Source organism: Panulirus ornatus, chromosome 15, assembly GCF_036320965.1.
Source record: "Panulirus ornatus isolate Po-2019 chromosome 15, ASM3632096v1, whole genome shotgun sequence".
Taxonomy (NCBI): domain Eukaryota; kingdom Metazoa; phylum Arthropoda; class Malacostraca; order Decapoda; family Palinuridae; genus Panulirus; species Panulirus ornatus.
In genome coordinates this window covers 53,628,970-53,647,420 of record NC_092238.1, presented here as the reverse complement: position 1 = coordinate 53,647,420, position 18,451 = coordinate 53,628,970, and the positions used below count along the sequence as shown (strand labels likewise).

The following is an 18,451-nucleotide window of genomic DNA, read 5'->3' as shown; positions in this document are numbered from 1 at the left end:
CAATCTTTCCACCTCCAATTTGGTCTCCCTCTTCTCCTCGTTCCCTCCACCTCCGACACATATACCCTCTTGGTCAATCTTTCCTCACTCATTCTCTCCATGTGACAAAACCATTTCAAAACACCCTCTTCTGCTCTCTCAACCACGCTCTTTTTATTTCCACACATCTCTCTTACCCTTACGTTACTTACTCGATCAAACCACCTCACACCACACATTGTCCTCAAACATCTCATTTCCAGCACATCCATCCTCCTGCGCACAACTCTATCCATAGTCCACGCCTCGCAACCATACAACATTGTTGGAACCACTATTCCTTCAAACATACCCATTTTTGCTTTCCGAGATAATGTTCTCGACTTCCACACATTCTTCAAGGCTCCCAGAATTTACGCCTCCTCCCCCACGATATGATCCACTTCCGCTTCCATGTTTCCATCCGCTGCCAGATCCACTCCCAGATATCTAAAACACTTCACTTCCTCCAGTTTTTCTCCATTCAAACTCACCTCCCAATTGACTTGACCCTCAACCCTACTGTACCTAATAACCTTGCTCTTATTCACATTTACTCTTAACTTTCTTCTTTCACACACTTTACCAAACTCAGTCACCAGCTTCTGCAGTTTCTCACATGAATCAGCCACCAGCGCTGTATCATCAGCGAACAACAACTGACTCACTTCCCAAGCTCTCTCATCCCCAACAGACTTCATCCTTGCCCCTCTTTCCAAAACTCTTGCATTCACCTCCCTAACAACCTCATCCATAAACAAATTAAACAACCATGGAGACATCACACACCCCTGCCGCAAACCTACATTCACTAAGAACCAATCACTTTCCTCTCTTCCTACACGTACACATGCCTTACATCCTCGATAAAAACTTTTCACTGCATCTAACAACTTGCCTCCCACACCATATATTCTTAATACCTTCCACAGAGCATCTCTATCAACTCTATCATATGCCTTCTCCAGATCCATAAATGCTACATACAAATCCATTTGCTTTTCTAAGTATTTCTCACATACATTCTTCAAAGCAAACACCTGATCCACACATCCTCTACCACTTCTGAAACCACACTGCTCTTCCCCAATCTGATGCTCTGTACATGCCTTCACCCTCTCAATCAATACCCTCCCATACAATTTGCCAGGAATACTCAACAAACTTATACCTCTGTAATTTGAGCACTCACTCTTATCCCCTTTGCCTTTGTACAATGGCACTATGCACGCATTCCGCCAATCCTCAGGCACCTCACTATGAGTCATACATACATTAAATAACTTTACCAATCAGTCAAGAATACAGTCACCCCCTTTTTTAATAAATTCCACTGCAATACCATCCAAACCTGCTGCCTTGCCGGCTTTCATCTTCCGCAAAGCTTTTACTACCTCTTCTCTGTTTACCAAATCATTTTCACTAACCCTCGCACTTTGCACACCACCTCGACCAAAACACCCTATATCTGCCACTCTATCATCAAACACATTCAACAAACCTTCAAAATACTCACTCCATCTCCTTCTCACATCACCACTACTTGTTATCACCACCCCATTTGCGCCCTTCACTGAAGTTCCCATTTGCTCCCTTGTCTTACGAACCTTATTTACCTCCTTCCAGAACATGTTTTTATTCTCCCTAAAATTTAATGATACTCTCTCACCCCAACTCTCATTTGCCTTTTTTCTCACCTCTTGCACCTTTCTCTTGACCTCCTGTCTCTTTCTTTTATACGTCCCCCACTCAATTTCATTTTTTCCCTGCAAAAATCGTCCAAATGCCTCTCTCTTCTCTTTCACTAATACTCTTACTTCTTCATCGCACCACTCACTACTCTTACTTCTTCATCCCACCACTCACTACCCTTTCTAATCAACCCACCTCCCACTCTTCTCATGCCACAAGCATCTTTTGCGGACTCCATCACTGATTCCCGAAATACATCCCATTCCTCCCCCACTCCCCTTACTTCCATTGTTCTCACCTTTTTCCATTCTGTACTCAGTCTCCCCTGGTACTTCCTCACACAAGTCTCCTTCCCAAGCTCACTTACTCTCGCCACCCTCTTCATCCCAACATTCACTCTTCTTTTCTGGATACCCATACAAATCTTCACCTTAGCCTCCACAAGATAATGATCAGACATCCCTCCAGTTGCACCTCTCAGAACATTAACATCCAAAAGTCTCTCTTTCGCACGCCTGTCAATTAACACGTAATCCAATAACGCTCTCTGGCCATCTCTCCTACTTACATAAGTATACTTATGTATATCTCGCTTTTTAAACCAGGTATTCCCAATCATCAGTCCTTTTTCAGCACATAAATCGACAAGCTCTTCACCAATTCCATTTACAACACTGAACACCCCATGTATACCAATTATTCCCTCAACTGCCACATTACTCACCTTTGCATTCAAATCACCCAACACTATAACCCGGTCTTGTGCATCAAAACCACTAACACACTCATTCAGCTGCTCCCAAAACACTTGCCTCTCATGATCTTTCTTCTCATGCCTAGGTGCATATGCACCAATAATAACCCATCTCTCTCCATCAACTTTCAGTTTTACCCATATTAATCGAGAATTTACTTTTTTACATTCTATCACAAACTTCCACAACTCCTGTTTCAGGAGTACTGCTACTCCTTCCCTTGCTCTTGTCTCTCAATAACCCCTGACTTTACTCCCAAGACATTCCCAAACCACTCTTCCCCTTTACCCTTGAGCGCGGGCCAGAAATCCTTCCCTCCTTGTATTTTTTTAACTTTTTAAAATGGGAAACAGAAGAAGGAGTCGCGCGGGGAGTGCTCATCCTCCTCGAAGGCTCAGATTGGGGTGCCTAAATGTGTGTGGATGTAACTAAGATTTGAAAAAAGGAGAGATAGGTAGTATGTTTGAGGAAAGGACCCTGGATGTTTTGGCTCTGAGTGAATATATATATATATATATATATATATATATATATATATATATATATATATATATATATATATATATATATATATATATATATATATATATATATATATATATATATATATATATATATATATATATATATATATATATATATATATATATATATATATATATATATATATATGTATATATATATATATATATTGTGGGAGTATGTGATAGAATGTAAGAAAGTAAATTCTCGATTAATATGGGTAAAATTGAAAGTTGATGGAGAGAGGTGGGTGATTATTGGTGCATATGCACCTGGGCATGAGAAGAAAGATCATGAGAGGCAAGTGTTTTGGGAGCAGCTGAATGAGTGTGTTAGCGGTTTTGATGCACGAGACCGGGTTATAGTGATGGGTGATTTGAATGCAAAGGTGAGTAATGTGGCAGTTGAGGGAATAATTGGTATGCATGGGGTGTTCAGTGTTGTAAATGGAAATGGCGAAGAGCTTGTAGATTTATGTGCTGAAAAAGGACTGATGATTGGGAATACCTGGTTTAAAAAGCGAGATATACATAAGTATACTTATGTAAGTAGGAGAGATGGCCAGAGAGCGTTATTGGATTACGTGTTAATTGACAGGCGTGCGAAAGAGAGACTTTTGGATGTTAATGTGCTGAGAGGTGCAACTGGAGGGTTGTCTGATCATTATCTTGTGGAGGCTAAGGTGAAGATTAGTATGGGTTTTCAGAAAAGAGGAGTGAATGTTGGGGTGAAGAAGGTGGTGAGAATAAGTGAGCTTGGGAAGGAGACCTGTGTGGGGAAGTACCAGGAGAGACTGTGTACAGAATGGAAAAAGGTGAGAACAATGGAAGTAAGGGGAGTGGGGGAGGAATGGGATGTATTTAGGGAATCAGTGATGGATTGCGCAAAAGATGCTTGTGGCATGAGAAGAGTGGGAGGTGGGCTGTTTAGAAAGGGTAGTGAGTGGTGGGATGAAGAAGTGAGAGTATTAGTGAAGGAGAAGAGAGAGGCATTTGGACGATTTTTGCAGGGAGAAGGTGCAATTGAGTGGGAGAAGTATAAAAGAAAGAGACAGGAGGTCGGGAGAAAGGTGCAAGAGGTGAAAAAAAGGGCAAATGAGAGTTGGGGTGAGAGACTATCAGTGGATTTTAGGGAGAATGAAGGGATGTTCTGGAAGGAGGTAAATAGGGTGCGTGGGACAGGGGAGCAAATGGGAACTTCAGTGGGGGGCGTAAATGGGGAGGTGATAACAAGTAGTGGTGATGTGAGAAGGAGATGGAATGAGTATTTTGAAGGTTTGTTGAATGTGTCTGATGACAGAGTGGCGGATGTAGGGTGTTTTGGTCGAGGTGGTGTGCAAAGTGAGAGGGTTAGGGGAAATGATTTGGTAGGCAGAGAAGAGGTAGTAAAAGCTTTGCGGAAGGTGAAAGCCGGCAAGGCAGCAGGTTTGGATGGTATTGCAGTGGAATTTATTAAAAAGGGGGGTGACTGTGTTGTTGACTGGTTGGTAAGGTTATTTAATGTATGTATGACTCATGGTGAGGTGCCTGAGGATTGGCGGAATGCGTGCATAGTGCCATTGTACAAAGGCAAAGGGGATGAGAGTGAGTGCTCAAATTACAGAGGTATGGGTTTGTTGAGTATTCCTGGTAAATTATATGGGAGGGTGTTGATTGAGAGGGTGAAGGCATGTGCAGAGCATCAGATTGGGGAGGAGCAGTGCGGTTTCAGAAGTGGTAGAGGATGTGTGGATCAGGTGTTTGCTTTGAAGAATGTATGTGAGAAATACTTAGAAAAGCAAATGGATTTGTATGTAGCATTTATGGATCTGGAGAAGGCATATGATAGAGTTGATAGAGATGCTCTGTGGAAGGTATTAAGAATATATGGTGTGGGAGGCAAGTTGTTAGAAGCAGTGAAAAGTTTTTATCGAGGATGTAAGGCATGTGTACGTGTAGGAAGAGAGGAAAGTGATTGGTTCTCAGTGAATGTAGGTTTGCGGCAGGGGTGTGTGATGTCTCCATGGTTGTTTAATTTGTTTATGGATGGGGTTGTTAGGGAGGTGAATGCAAGAGTCCTGGAAAGAGGGGCAAGTATGAAGTCTGTTGGGGATGAGAGAGCCTGGGAAGTGAGTCAGTTGTTGTTCGCTGATGACACAGCGCTGGTGGCTGATTCATGTGAGAAACTGCAGAAGCTGGTGACTGAGTTTGGTAAAGTGTGTGGAAGAAGAAAGTTAAGAGTAAATGTGAATAAGAGCAAGGTTATTAGGTACAGTAGGGTTGAGGGTCAAGTCAATTGGGAGGTAAGTTTGAATGGAGAAAAACTGGAGGAAGTGAAGTGTTTTAGATATCTGGGAGTGGATCTGTCAGCGGATGGAACCATGGAAGCGGAAGTGGATCATAGGGTGGGGGAGGGGGCGAAAATTTTGGGAGCCTTGAAAAATGTGTGGAAGTCGAGAACATTATCTCGGAAAGCAAAAATGGGTATGTTTGAAGGAATAGTGGTTCCAACAATGTTGTATGGTTGCGAGGCGTGGGCTATGGATAGAGTTGTGCGCAGGAGGATGGATGTGCTGGAAATGAGATGTTTGAGGACAATGTGTGGTGTGAGGTGGTTTGATCGAGTAAGTAACGTAAGGGTAAGAGAGATGTGTGGAAATAAAAAGAGCGTGGTTGAGAGAGCAGAAGAGGGTGTTTTGAAATGGTTTGGGCACATGGAGAGAATGAGTGAGGAAAGATTGACCAAGAGGATATATGTGTCGGAGGTGGAGGGAACGAGGAGAAGAGGGAGACCAAATTGGAGGTGGAAAGATGGAGTGAAAAAGATTTTGTGTGATCGGGGCCTGAACATGCAGGAGGGTGTAAGGAGGGGAAGGAATAGAGTGAATTGGAGCGATGTGGTATACAGGGGTTGACGTGCTGTCAGTGGAGTGAATCAAGGCATGTGAGGCGTCTGGGGTGGACCATGGAAAGCTGTGTAGGTATGTATACACGTGTGTGGACATGTGTATGTACATGTGTATGGGGGGGGGGGGGTGGGGCCATTTCTTTCGTCTGTTTCCTTGCGCTACCTCGCAGACGCGGGAGACAGCGACAAAGTATAAAAAAAAAAAAAAAAAAAAATGTATATATATATATATATATATATATATATATATATATATATATATATATATATATATATATATATATATATATATATATATATATATCATCCCTGCTTACAGGAGAAAAAGAATACTTCCCGTTTCTTCCCTGCGTGTCGTAAAAGGCGACAAAAAGAGGAGGGAGTGGGAGGATCCAAATCCTCTTCTCGTTTTTTATTTTTAATTTTCAAAAAAAAAAAAAAGGAACAAAGAAGGGTGCTAGTTGAGGATATTCCCTCAAAGGCCCAGTCCTCTGTCCTTGGCGCGACCTCGCTAAAGCGGAAAATGTGGAATTGCTTGAAAGAGAAAAAGGAAAGAAAAAAAAGAAAATTATATATATATATATATATATATATATATATATATATATATATATATATATATATATATATATATATATATATATTTTTCTTTTTTTGCCGGTGTCTCCCGCGTTAGCGAGGTAGCGCAAGGAAAGAGACGAAAGAATGGCCCAACCCACCCACACACATATGTATATACATACACGTCCACACGCGCAAATATACATACCTATACATCTCAATGTACATATATATATATATATATATATATATATATATATATATATATATATATATATATATATATATATATATATATATATTTTCTTTTTTATATTATACTTTGTCGCTGTCTCCCGCGTTTGCGAGGTAGCGCAAGGAAACAGACGAAAGAAATGGCCCAACCTCCCCCCCCATACACATGTATATACATACGTCCACACACGCAAATATACATACCTACACAGCTTTCCATGGTTTACCCCAGACGCTTCACATGCCTTGCTTCAATCCACTGACAGCACGTCAACCCCGGCATACCACATCGCTCCAATTCACTCTATTCCTTGCCCTACTTTCACCCTCCTGCATGTTAAGGCCCCGATCATACAAAATCTTTTTCACTCCATCTTTCCACCTCCAATTTGGTCTCCCTCTTCTCCTTGTTCCCTCCACCTCTGACACATATATCCTCTTGGTCAATCTTTCCTCACTCATTCTCTCCATATGCCCAAACCACTTCAAAACACCCTCTTCTGCTCTCTCAACCACGCTCTTTTTATTTCCACACATCTCTTTTACCCTTACGTTACTCACTCGATCAAACCACCTCACACCACACATTGTCCTCAAACATCTCATTTCCAGCACATACATCCTGCGCACAACTCTATCCATAGCCCACGCCTCGCAACCATACAACATTTTTGGAACCACTATTCCTTCAAACATACCCATTTTTGCTTTCCGAGATAATGTTCTCGACTTCCACACATTCTTCAAGGCCCCCAGGATTTTCGCCCCCTCCCCCACCCTATGATCCACTTCCGCTTCCATGGTTCCATCCGCTGCCAGATCCACTCCCAGATATCTAAAACACTTCACTTCCTCCAGTTTTTCTCCATTCAAACTCACCTCCCAATTGACTTGACCCTCAACCCTACTGTACCTAATAACCTTTCTCTTATTCACATTTACTCTTAACTTTCTTCTTCCACACACTTTTCCAAACTCAGTCACCAGCTTCTGCAGTTTCTCACATGAGTCAGCCACCAGCGCTGTATCATCAGCGAACAACAACTGACTCACTTCCCAAGTTCTCTCATCCCCAACAGACTTCATACTTGCCCCTCTTTCCAAAACTCTTACATTTACCTCCCTAACAACCCCATCCATAAACAAATTAAACAACCATGGAGACATCACACACACCTGCCGCAAACCTACATTCACTGAGAACCAATCACTTTCCTCTCTTCCTACACGTACACATGCCTTACATCCTCGATAAAAACTTTTCACTGCTTCTAACAACTTTCCTCCCACACCATATATTCTTAATACCTTCCACAGAGCATCTCTATCAACTCTATCATATGCCTTCTCCAGATCCATAAATGCTACATACAAATCCATTTGCTTTTCTAAGTATTTCTCACATACATTCTTCAAAGCAAACACCTGATCCACACATCCTCTACCACTTCTGAAACCACACTGCTCTTCCCCAATCTGATGCTCTGTACATGCCTTCACCCTCTCAATCAATACCCTCCCATATAATTTACCAGGAATACTCAACAAACTTATACCTCTGTAATTTGAGCACTCACTCTTATCCCCTTTGCCTTTGTACAATGGCACTATGCACGCATTCCGCCAATCCTCAGGCACCTCACCATGAGTCATACATACATTAAATAACCTTACCAACCAGTCAACAATACAGTCCTCCCCTCCTTGTATTAACTTTCTAAAATGGGAAACAGAAGAAGGAGTCACGCGGGGAGTGCTCATCCTCCTCGAAGGCTCAGAGTGGGGTGCGTAAATGTGTTTGGATGTAACCAAGATGTGAAAAAAGTAGAGATAGGTAGTATGTTTGAGGAAAGGAACCTAGATGTTTTGGCTCTGAGTGAAACGAAGCTCAAGGGTAAAGGGGAAGAGTGGTTTGGGAATGTCTGGGGAGTAAAGTCAGGGGTTAGTGAGAGGACAAGAGCAAGGGAAGGAGTAGCAATACTCCTGAAACAGGAGTTGTGGGAGTATGTGATAGAGTGTAAGAAAGTAAATTCTCGATTAATATGGGTAAAACTGAAAGTTGATGGAGAGAGGTGGGTGATTATTGGTGCATATGCTCCTGGGCATGAGAAGAAAGATCAAGAGAGGCAAGTGTTTTGGGAGCAGCTGAATGAGTGTGTTAGTGGTTTTGATGCACGAGACCGGGTCATAGTGATGGGTGATTTGAATGCAAAGGTGCGTAATGTGGCAGTTGAGGGAATAATTGGTATACAAGGGGTGTTCAGTGTTGTAAATGGAAATGGTGAAGAGCTTGTAGAATTTTGTGCTGAAAAAGGACTGATGATTGGGAATACCTGGTTTAAAAAGCGAGATATACATAAGTATACTTATGTAAGTAGGAGAGATGGCCAGAGAGCGTTATTGGATTACGTGTTAATTGACAGGAGTGCGAAAGAGTGACTTTTGGATGTTAATGTGCTGAGAGGTGCAACTGGAGGGATGTCTGATCATTATCTTATGGAGGCTAAGGCGAAGATTTGTATGGGTTTTCAGAAAAGAAGAGTGAATGTTGGGGTGAAGAGGGTGGTGAGAGTAAGTGAGCTTGAGAAAGAGACCTGTGTGAGGAAGTACCAGGAGAGACTGAGTACAGAATGGAAAAAGGTGAGAACAATGGAAGTAAGGGGAGTGGGGGAGGAATGGGATGTATTTAGGGAATCAGTGATGGATTGCGCAAAAGATGCTTGTGGCATGAGAAGAGTGGGAGGTGGGTTGATTAGAAAGGGTAGTGAGTGGTGGGATGAAGAAGTAAGAGTATTAGTGAAAGAGAAGAGAGAGGCATTTGGACGATTTTTGCAGGGAAAAAATGCAATTGAGTGGGAGATGTATAAAAGAAAGAGACAGGAGGTCAAGAGAAAGGTGCAAGAGGTGAAAAAAAGGGCAAATGAGAGTTGGGGTGAGAGAGTATCATTAAATTTTAGGGAGAGTAAAAAGATGTTCTGGAAGGAGGTAAATAAAGTGCGTAAGACAAGGGAGCAAATGGGAACTTCAGTGAAGTGCGCAAATGGGGAGGTGATAACAAGTAGTGGTGATGTGAGAAGGAGATGGAGTGAGTATTTTGAAGGTTTGTTGAATGTGTTTGATGATAGAGTGGCAGATATAGGGTGTTTTGGTCGAGGTGGTGTGCTAAGTGAGAGGGTTAGGGAAAATGATTTGGTAAACAGAGAAGAGGTAGTGAAAGCTTTGCGGAAGATGAAAGCCGGCAAGGCAGCAGGTTTGGATGGTATTGCAGTGGAATTTATTGAAATATATATATATATATATATATATATATATATATATATATATATATATATATATATATATATATATATATATATATATATATATATACACACAGACATATACATATATACACATATATATAATTCATATTGTCTGCCTTTATTGATTCCTATCGCCACCTCGCCACGCATGGAATAACAACACCCCCCCCCCCGCCTATTGTGTGCGAGGTACCGCTAGGAAAAGACAACAAAGGCCCCATTCACTCAGTCTCTAGCTGTCATGTAATAATGCACCGAAACCACAGCTCCCTTTCTATATCCAGATCCCGCAGAACTTTCCATTGTTTATCCAGACGCTTCACATGCCCTGGTTCAATCCATTTACAGCACGTCGACCCCGGTATACCACATCGTTCCAATTCACTCTTTTCCTTGCACGCCTTTCACCCGCCTGGATGTTCAGGCCCCGATCACTCAAAATGTTTTTCACTCCATCTTCCTACCTCCAATTAGGTCTTCCACTTTTCCTTGTTCCCTCTATCCCTGACACATATATCCTCTGGGTCAATCTTTCCTAACTCATTCTCTCCATAAGACCAAACCATTTCAAAACACCCTCTTTTGCTCTCTCAAACTCACTCTTTTTATTTTCACACATCTCTCTTACCCTTACATTACTTACTCTATCAAACCACCTCACACCACATAGAGTCTTCATACATCTCATTTCCAGCACATCCACGCTCCTGCGCACAACTCTATTCATAGTCCACGCCTCGCAACCATACAACATTGTTGGAACCACTATTACTCCAAACATACCCATCGTTGCTTTCCGAAATAATTTCTCGACTTCCAAACATTCTTCAAGGCTCCCAGAATTTTCGCATCCTCCCTCACCCTATGGTTCACTTCCGCTTCCATGGTTCCATCCGCTGCCAGATCCACTCCCAGATATCTAAAACACTTTACTTCCAACTTTTTTCCATTCAAACTTACATCCCAATTGACTTAATCCTCAACCCTACTGTACCTAATAACCTTGCTTTTATTCACATTTACTCTTAACGTTCTTCCATGGTTCCATCCGCTGCCAGATCCACTCCCAGATATCTAAAACACTTTACTTCCTCCAGTTTTTCTCCATTCAAACTTACATCCCAATTGACTTAGTCATCAACCCTACTGTACCTAATAACCTTGCTTTTATTCACATTTACTCTAAACGTTCTTCTTTCACACACTTTGCCAAACTCAGTCACCAGCTTCTCCAGTTTCTCACATGAATCAGCAATCAGCGCTGTATCATCAGCGAACAACAACTGACTCACTTCCCAAGCTCTTTCATACACAACAGACTGCACACTTGCCCCTCTTTCCAAAACTCTTGCATTCACCTCCCTAACAACTCCATTCATAAAGAAATTAAAAAACCATGGAGACATCACATACCCCTGCCGGAAACCTATATTCACTGAGAACCAATCACTTTCCTTTCTTCCTACACGTACACATATCTTACATCCTCGATAAAATCTTCTCACTGCTTCTAACAACTTGCCTCCCACACCATATATTCTTAATACCTTCTACAGAGGATCTGTCAACTCTATCATTTGCCTTCTCCAGATCCATAAATACTACATACAATTCAATTTGCTTTTCTAAGTATTTCTCACATACATTCTTCAAAGCAAACACCTGATCCACACATCCTCTACCACTTCTAAAACTACACTGCTCTTCCCCAGTCTGATGCTCTGTACATGCCTTCACCCTCTCAATCAATACTCTCCCATATAATTTACCAGGAATACTCAACAAACTTATACCTCTGTAATTTGATCACTCACTCCTATCCCCTTTGCCTTTGTACAGTGGCAGTATGCAAGCATTCCGCCAATCCTCAGGCACCTCACCATGAATCATACATACATTAGTTAACCTTACCAAACAGTCAACAATACAGTCACTCCCTTTGTTAATAAATTCCGCTGCAATACCATCCAAACCTGCTGCCTTGCCGGCTTTCTTCTTCCGTAAAGCTTTTACTACCTCCTCTCTATTTACCAAATCATTTTCCCTAACCCTCTCACTTTGCACACCACCTCTACCAAAACACCCTATATATGCCACTCTATCATCAAACACATTCAACAAACCTTCAAAATACTCAGGTCGCTTGGCAAAATTGGAAGGTGATTTGGCTCTTCAGCGTAATTATAGTGAAGAACTCAAAAAATCTCAGTCAGAATTGGATGAATTCTTACTGGAGATGGATGAAGATACTGAAGGCATGCAGGGGACCATTTACTACCTCCAGCAGCAGCTGAGACAAGCTAAGGAGCGCAATGCTCAGCTGAATTCCCAATTAGCACTCACTCAGACCCCAGACACACAACAAACTGATGATGGTAGTGCCCCAGTGGTTACAGAGGGAGGCAGTGAATTAGATAATGCGGGAGAACGGACAGAAGAGAGGACAATGTTGCCCCAACCAAATGGAGATGCTCCAATTGATGAACCACAGACTAATTGTGAATCCTCAGAGTTAGACACAGCAGCAGCAATTCCGCTAACCAACGGCCGGAAACGGACGCAGAGTGAAATGGATGAAGGGGCCGAATTGGCTGAGGGGGGTCAGGACATGGGGAAAGAGTTTGTTAGTGAGGCCGAGGATTTGTCACCCCAGAAACGGACCAGAACTGATGGGGAAGAGGAAGTTGGAGTAGAGGAGAGTATAGTACCCATAGTGGAAAATGGTGTGATGGAATGAGAGTAGGAGATGCAGACGGCATTGCTTGCACTGTTCTCTTGTAGGGGAATTGGTGGAATGTGTCACTTCACCAAAGGAACAGATGGCTTGCAGCAAGACCTCTCGCATACAAACAATCAGTGGTAAGTCATGCTGGCCCTCTGTAGTCGACGTCCCAGGCCGAGTGGCCTTCATTGTGCACCACAGTTACTGTCCAAATTTTGTACAGCGAATTGTCATTTTTGTATAGCTATTCCTAAATTTTATCAATGGTGGCAGCATCGCTAACCTTATGGAGTTCTTAGGTTATGTTGTTGCACATCATATGCTGCTACATTTCCAAAGCCTCGACATCTGGATTTAGCCATACTGCAGACAATAATAGTGAGATTTCAGCTGTCATTTAAGTAGTGTCCGGTCACTGTCTTCCTCCATAACGTAATAGATATCCCATTATAGATGGAATGCCACACTATGTTCCTGTATTTGAAACGTATACCGTATCCGGTTTCATTTATGCCATGCGTTTCATTATGGACAGCGAGGATCTTAATACCTTGCTCTTCGACTTCTATTCTAAATGTGCTCATTGATTTATCATGTGCCATTGCCCAATCCAAGTTAGGGAATATCTCTTTTGATACTGTACCTTTGACTGTAGGCTTTGTGTATGACTTTTCATCATATTCCAAACTCCCAATATTCTTTGCTCAGGATATATCATAATGCACTTTGTTCCTTATGTACATGTGTATATATTTATATGTCTGTATATGTATATGTATTTTCCCTGGGGATAGGGGAGAAAGAATACTTCCCACGTATTCCCTGCGTGTCGTAGAAGGCGACTAAAAGGGAAGGGAGCGGGGGGGCTGGAAATCCTCCCCTCTCAGTTTTTTTTTAATTTTCCAAAAGAAGGAACAGAGAAGGGGGCCAGGTGAGGATATTCCCTCAAAGGTCCAGTCCTCTGTTCTTAACGCTACCTTGCTAACGCGGGAAATGGCGAATAGTATGAATAAAAAAAAAAAATATATATATATATATATATATATATATATTTATGTATATATATATATATATATATATATATATATATATATATATATATATATATATATATATATATATATATATATATATATATATATATATATGTATATATATATATTTATATATTTATATATATATATATATATATATATAGGGTGTTTTGGTCGAGGTGGTGTGCAAAGTGACAGGGTTAGGGAAAATGATTTGGTAAACAGAGAAGAGGTAGTGAAAGCTTTGCGGAAGATGAAAGCCGGCAAGGCAGCAGGTTTGGATGGTATTGCAGTGGAATTTATTAAAAAAGGGGGTGACTGTATTGTTGACTGGATGGTAAGGTTATTTAATGTATGTATGACTCATGGTGAGGTGCCTGAGGATTGGCGGAATGCGTGCATAGTGCCATTGTACAAAGGCAAAGGGGATAAGAGTGAGTGCTCAAATTACAGAGGTATAAGTTTGTTGAGTATTCCTGGTAAATTATATGGGAGGGTATTGATTGAGAGGGTGAAGGCATGTACAGAGCATCAGATTGGGGAAGAGCAGTGTGGTTTCAGAAGTGGTAGAGGATGTGTAGATCAGGTGTTTGCTTTGAAGAATGTATGTGAGAAATACTTAGAAAAGCAAATGGATTTGTATGTAGCATTTATGGATCTGGAGAAGGCATATGATAGAGTTGATAGAGATGCTCTGTGGAAGGTATTAAGAATATATGGTGTGGGAGGAAAGTTGTTAGAAGCAGTGAAAAGTTTTTATCGAGGATGTAAGGCATGTGTACGTGTAGGAAGAGAGGAAAGTGATTGGTTCTCAGTGAATGTAGGTTTGCGGCAGGGGTGTGTGATGTCTACATGTTTGTTTAATTTGTTTATGGATGGGGTTGTTAGGGAGGTAAATGCAAGAGTTTTGGAAAGAGGGGCAAGTATGAAGTCTGTTGGGGATGAGAGAGCTTGGGAAGTGAGTCAGTTGTTGTTCGCTGATGATACAGCGCTGGTGGCTGATTCATGTGAGAAACTGCAGAAGCTGGTGACTGAGTTTGGAAAAGTGTGTGGAAGAAGAAAGTTAAGAGTAAATGTGAATAAGAGCAAGGTTATTAGGTACAGTAGGGTTGAGGGTCAAGTCAATTGGGAGGTGAGTTTGAATGGAGAAAAACTGGAGGAAGTGAAGTGTTTTAGATATCTGGGAGTGGATCTGGCAGCGGATGGAACCATGGAAGCGGAAGTGGATCATAGGGTGAGGGAGGGGGCGAAAATCCTGGGGGCCTTGAAGAATGTATGGAAGTCGAGAACATTATCTCGGAAAGCAAAAATGAGTATGTTTGAAGGAATAGTGGTTCCAACAATGTTGTATGGTTGCGAGGCGTGGGCTATGGATAGAGTTGTGCGCAGGAGGATGGATGTGCTGGAAATGAGATGTTTGAGGACAATGTGTGGTGTGAGGTGGTTTGATCGAGTGAGTAACGTAAGGGTAAGAGAGATGTGTGGAAATAAAAAGAGCGTGGTTGAGAGAGCAGAAGAGTGTGTTTTGAAGTGGTTTGGGCACATGGAGAGAATGAGTGAGGAAAGATTGACCAAGGGGATATATGTGTCGGAGGTGGAGGGAACAAGGAGAAGAGGGAGACCAAATTGGAGGTGGAAAGATGGAGTGAAAAAGATTTTGTGTGATCGGGGCCTGAACATGCAGGAGGGTGAAAGGAGGGCAAGGAATAGAGTGAATTGGAGCGATGTGGTATACCGGGGTTGACGTGCTGTCAGTGGATTGAAGCAAGGCATGTGAAGCGTCTGGGGTAAACCATGGAAAGCTGTGTAGGTATGTATATTTGCGTGTGTGGACGTATGTATATACATGTGTATGGGGGGGGGGGTTGGGCCATTTCTTTCGTCTGTTTCCTTGCGCTACCTCGCAAACGCGGGAGACAGCGACAAAGTATAATAAAAAAAAAAAAGATAAATATATATATATATATATATATATATATATATATATATATATATATATATATATATATATATATATATATATATATATATATATATATATATATATATATATTTATATAAATATATAAATATGTACAGTGTCAGCGGAAAGAAATCACACCTACAATGAAAACAAACACCAAATATTGGATATAGGGGAAAAAATTATCAATCTGGGTATTTTTATTCATCCTAATACTTCATGATGTCTCCTCTGAGCCTCCTAACTTCTTCAAGACGGTCTGGCATGCTCCTGGCCAAGGATCTGAACTATTCTTTGTCAATATTTTTCCACACCTCGGTGATCGCCTTTTTAAGGCGTGGGACGGACATCGTCTGGATAAGGGATCGGATGGAACGGAGGGTTGGAAACCCTCCCCTCTCATTTTAAATTTTCCAAACGAAAGAAGAGAGAATAGGGCAAGTGAGGATATTCCCTCAGAGCCTCAGTCGTGTGCTCTTGGCGCTACCTTATTAACGCGGGGAATGGCTAATAGTATACTATAGTATAAGATGTTATTATGCTGAGAGGTGCAACTGAAGATATGTCAAATCATTATCTTGTGGTGTCGTGGGTGAAGATTTGTAGAGGTTTTCATAAATGAAGAAAGAATGTAGGGATGAAGAGAGTAGTGAGAGTAAGGGAGCTTAGGAAGGAGACTTGTGTGAGGAAGTACCAGGAGAGACTGAGTACAGAAAGGAATAGGTGAGAACAAAGGACGTAAGGGGAGTGGGGGAGGAATGGGATGTATTCAGGGAAGCAGTGACGGCTTGCGCAAAACGTGCTTGTGGCATGAGAAGCGTGGGAGGTGGGCATATTAGGAAGGGTAGTGAGTGGTGAGATGAGGAAGTAAGATTGTTAGTGAACGAGAAGAGAGACGCATTTGGACGATTTTTGCAGGGAAATAAGGTAAATGATTGGGAGATGTAGAAAAGAAAGAGGCAGGAGGTCAAGAGAAAGGTACAAGAGGTGAAAATAGGGCAAATGAGAGTTGGGGTGAGAGATAATCATACCATTTTAGGGAGGATTAAAAGATATTTTGGAAAGCGTTATATAAAGTGCGTAACACAAGGGAACAAATGGAAACATCAGTGAAGGGGCTAATGGGGAGGTGATTTTAAGTAGTGGTGATTTGAGAAGATGAAGTGAGTATTTTGAAGGTTTGTTGAATGTGTTTGATGATAGAGTGGCAGATATAGAGGTTTGCTTTAGGTGGTGTGAAATGTGAGAGGGTCAGGGAGAATGATTTGGTAAACAGAGAAGAGATAGTAAAAGCTTTGCGGAGATGAAAGCCGGCAAGTCAGCGTGTTTGGATGGTATTGCAGTGGAATTAATCAAAAAAGGGGGTGACTCTGTTATTCACTGGTTGGTAAGGCTACTTGATGTCTGTATGACTCATGGTGAGGTGACTGAGGATTGGCGGAATGCTTGCATAGTGCCATTCTATAAACACAAATGGGATAAAGGTGAGTGCTCAAATTAGAGAGGTATAAGTCTGTTTAGAATTCCTGGGAAATTATATGGGAGGGTACTGATTAAGATGGTGAAAGCATATATAGAGAGCATCAGAGTGGGGAAGAGGAGTGTGGTTTCAGAAGTGGTAGAGAAAGGGTGGATAAGGTGTTTCCTTTGAAGAATGTATGTGAGAAATACTTAGAGAAAGAAATGGACTTGTATGGGGCATTTATGGATTTGGAGAAGGCATATGATAGAGTTGATAGAGATGCTCTCTGGAAAGTATTAAGAATATATGGTGCTTGAGTCAAGTTGTTAGAAGGAATGAAAAGTTTTTATCGAGAATGTAAGGCATGTGTACGAGTAGGAAGAGAGGAAAGAGATTGGTTCTCAGAGAATGCTGGTTTGCGGCAGGGGTGCGTGATGTCTCCATGCTTGCTTGATTTGTTTATGGATGGGGTTGTTAGGGAGGTGAATGCAAGAGTTTTGGAGAGAGGGGCAAGTATGCAGTCTGTTGTAGATGAGAGAGCTTGGGAAGTGAGTTGTTGTTCGCTAATGATACATCACTGGTAGCTGATTTGGATGAGAAACTGCAGAATCTGGTGACTAAAAATCGTAAAGTGTGTGAAAGAAGAAAGCTGAAAGTAAATGTGAATAAGAACAAGATTTTTTGATAAAGTAGGTTTGAGGGAAAAGTCAGTTGGGAGGTACGTTTGAATGGAGAAAAAACTGGAGGAAGGGAAGTGTTTTAGATTTCTTGGAGTGGATTTGGAAGCGGATGGAACCATGGAAGCGGAAGTGAATGATAGGGTGGCTTTCATCTTCCGCAAAGCTTTTACTACCTTTTCTCTGTTTACCAAATCATTCTCCTTAACCCTCTCACTTGGCACACCACCTTAACCAAAACACCCTATATCTACCACTCTGTTATCAAACTATTATCAAACACGTACAACAAACCTTCAAAATACTCACTCCATCATTTCAAATCACCACTACTTGTTATCACCTCCCCATTAGCCCCCTTCATTGATGTTCCCATTTGTTCCTTTGTCTTACGCACTTTATTTACCTGCTTCCAAAGCATCTTTTATTCTTCCTAAAATTTAATGACACTCTCTCACCTCAACTCTCATTTGCCCTCTTTTTCACTTCGTGCACCTTTCTCTTGAACGCCTGCCTCTTTCTTTTATACATCTCCCAGTCATTTGCATTATTTACCTGCAAAACTCGTCCAGATGCCTCTCTCTTCTCTTTCACTAATAATCTTACTTCTTCATCCCACAACT

The 18,451-nt window shown here is 41.6% G+C and overlaps 1 protein-coding gene across 1 annotated transcript in view; it reads left to right on the top strand.

Moving 5' to 3' along the window:
• LOC139753638 (uncharacterized) overlaps positions 1-13,465 on the top strand; it is a 17,469-nt gene extending 4,004 nt beyond the window's left edge. Inside the window, exon 2 of the mRNA XM_071670247.1 lies at positions 12,109-13,465. Within this exon, the coding sequence (XP_071526348.1) occupies positions 12,109-12,707 (599 nt within the window). The 3' untranslated portion in view covers positions 12,708-13,465. The remainder of the gene's footprint in view (positions 1-12,108) is intronic.
• The last annotated feature ends 4,986 nt before the right edge of the window (positions 13,466-18,451 follow it).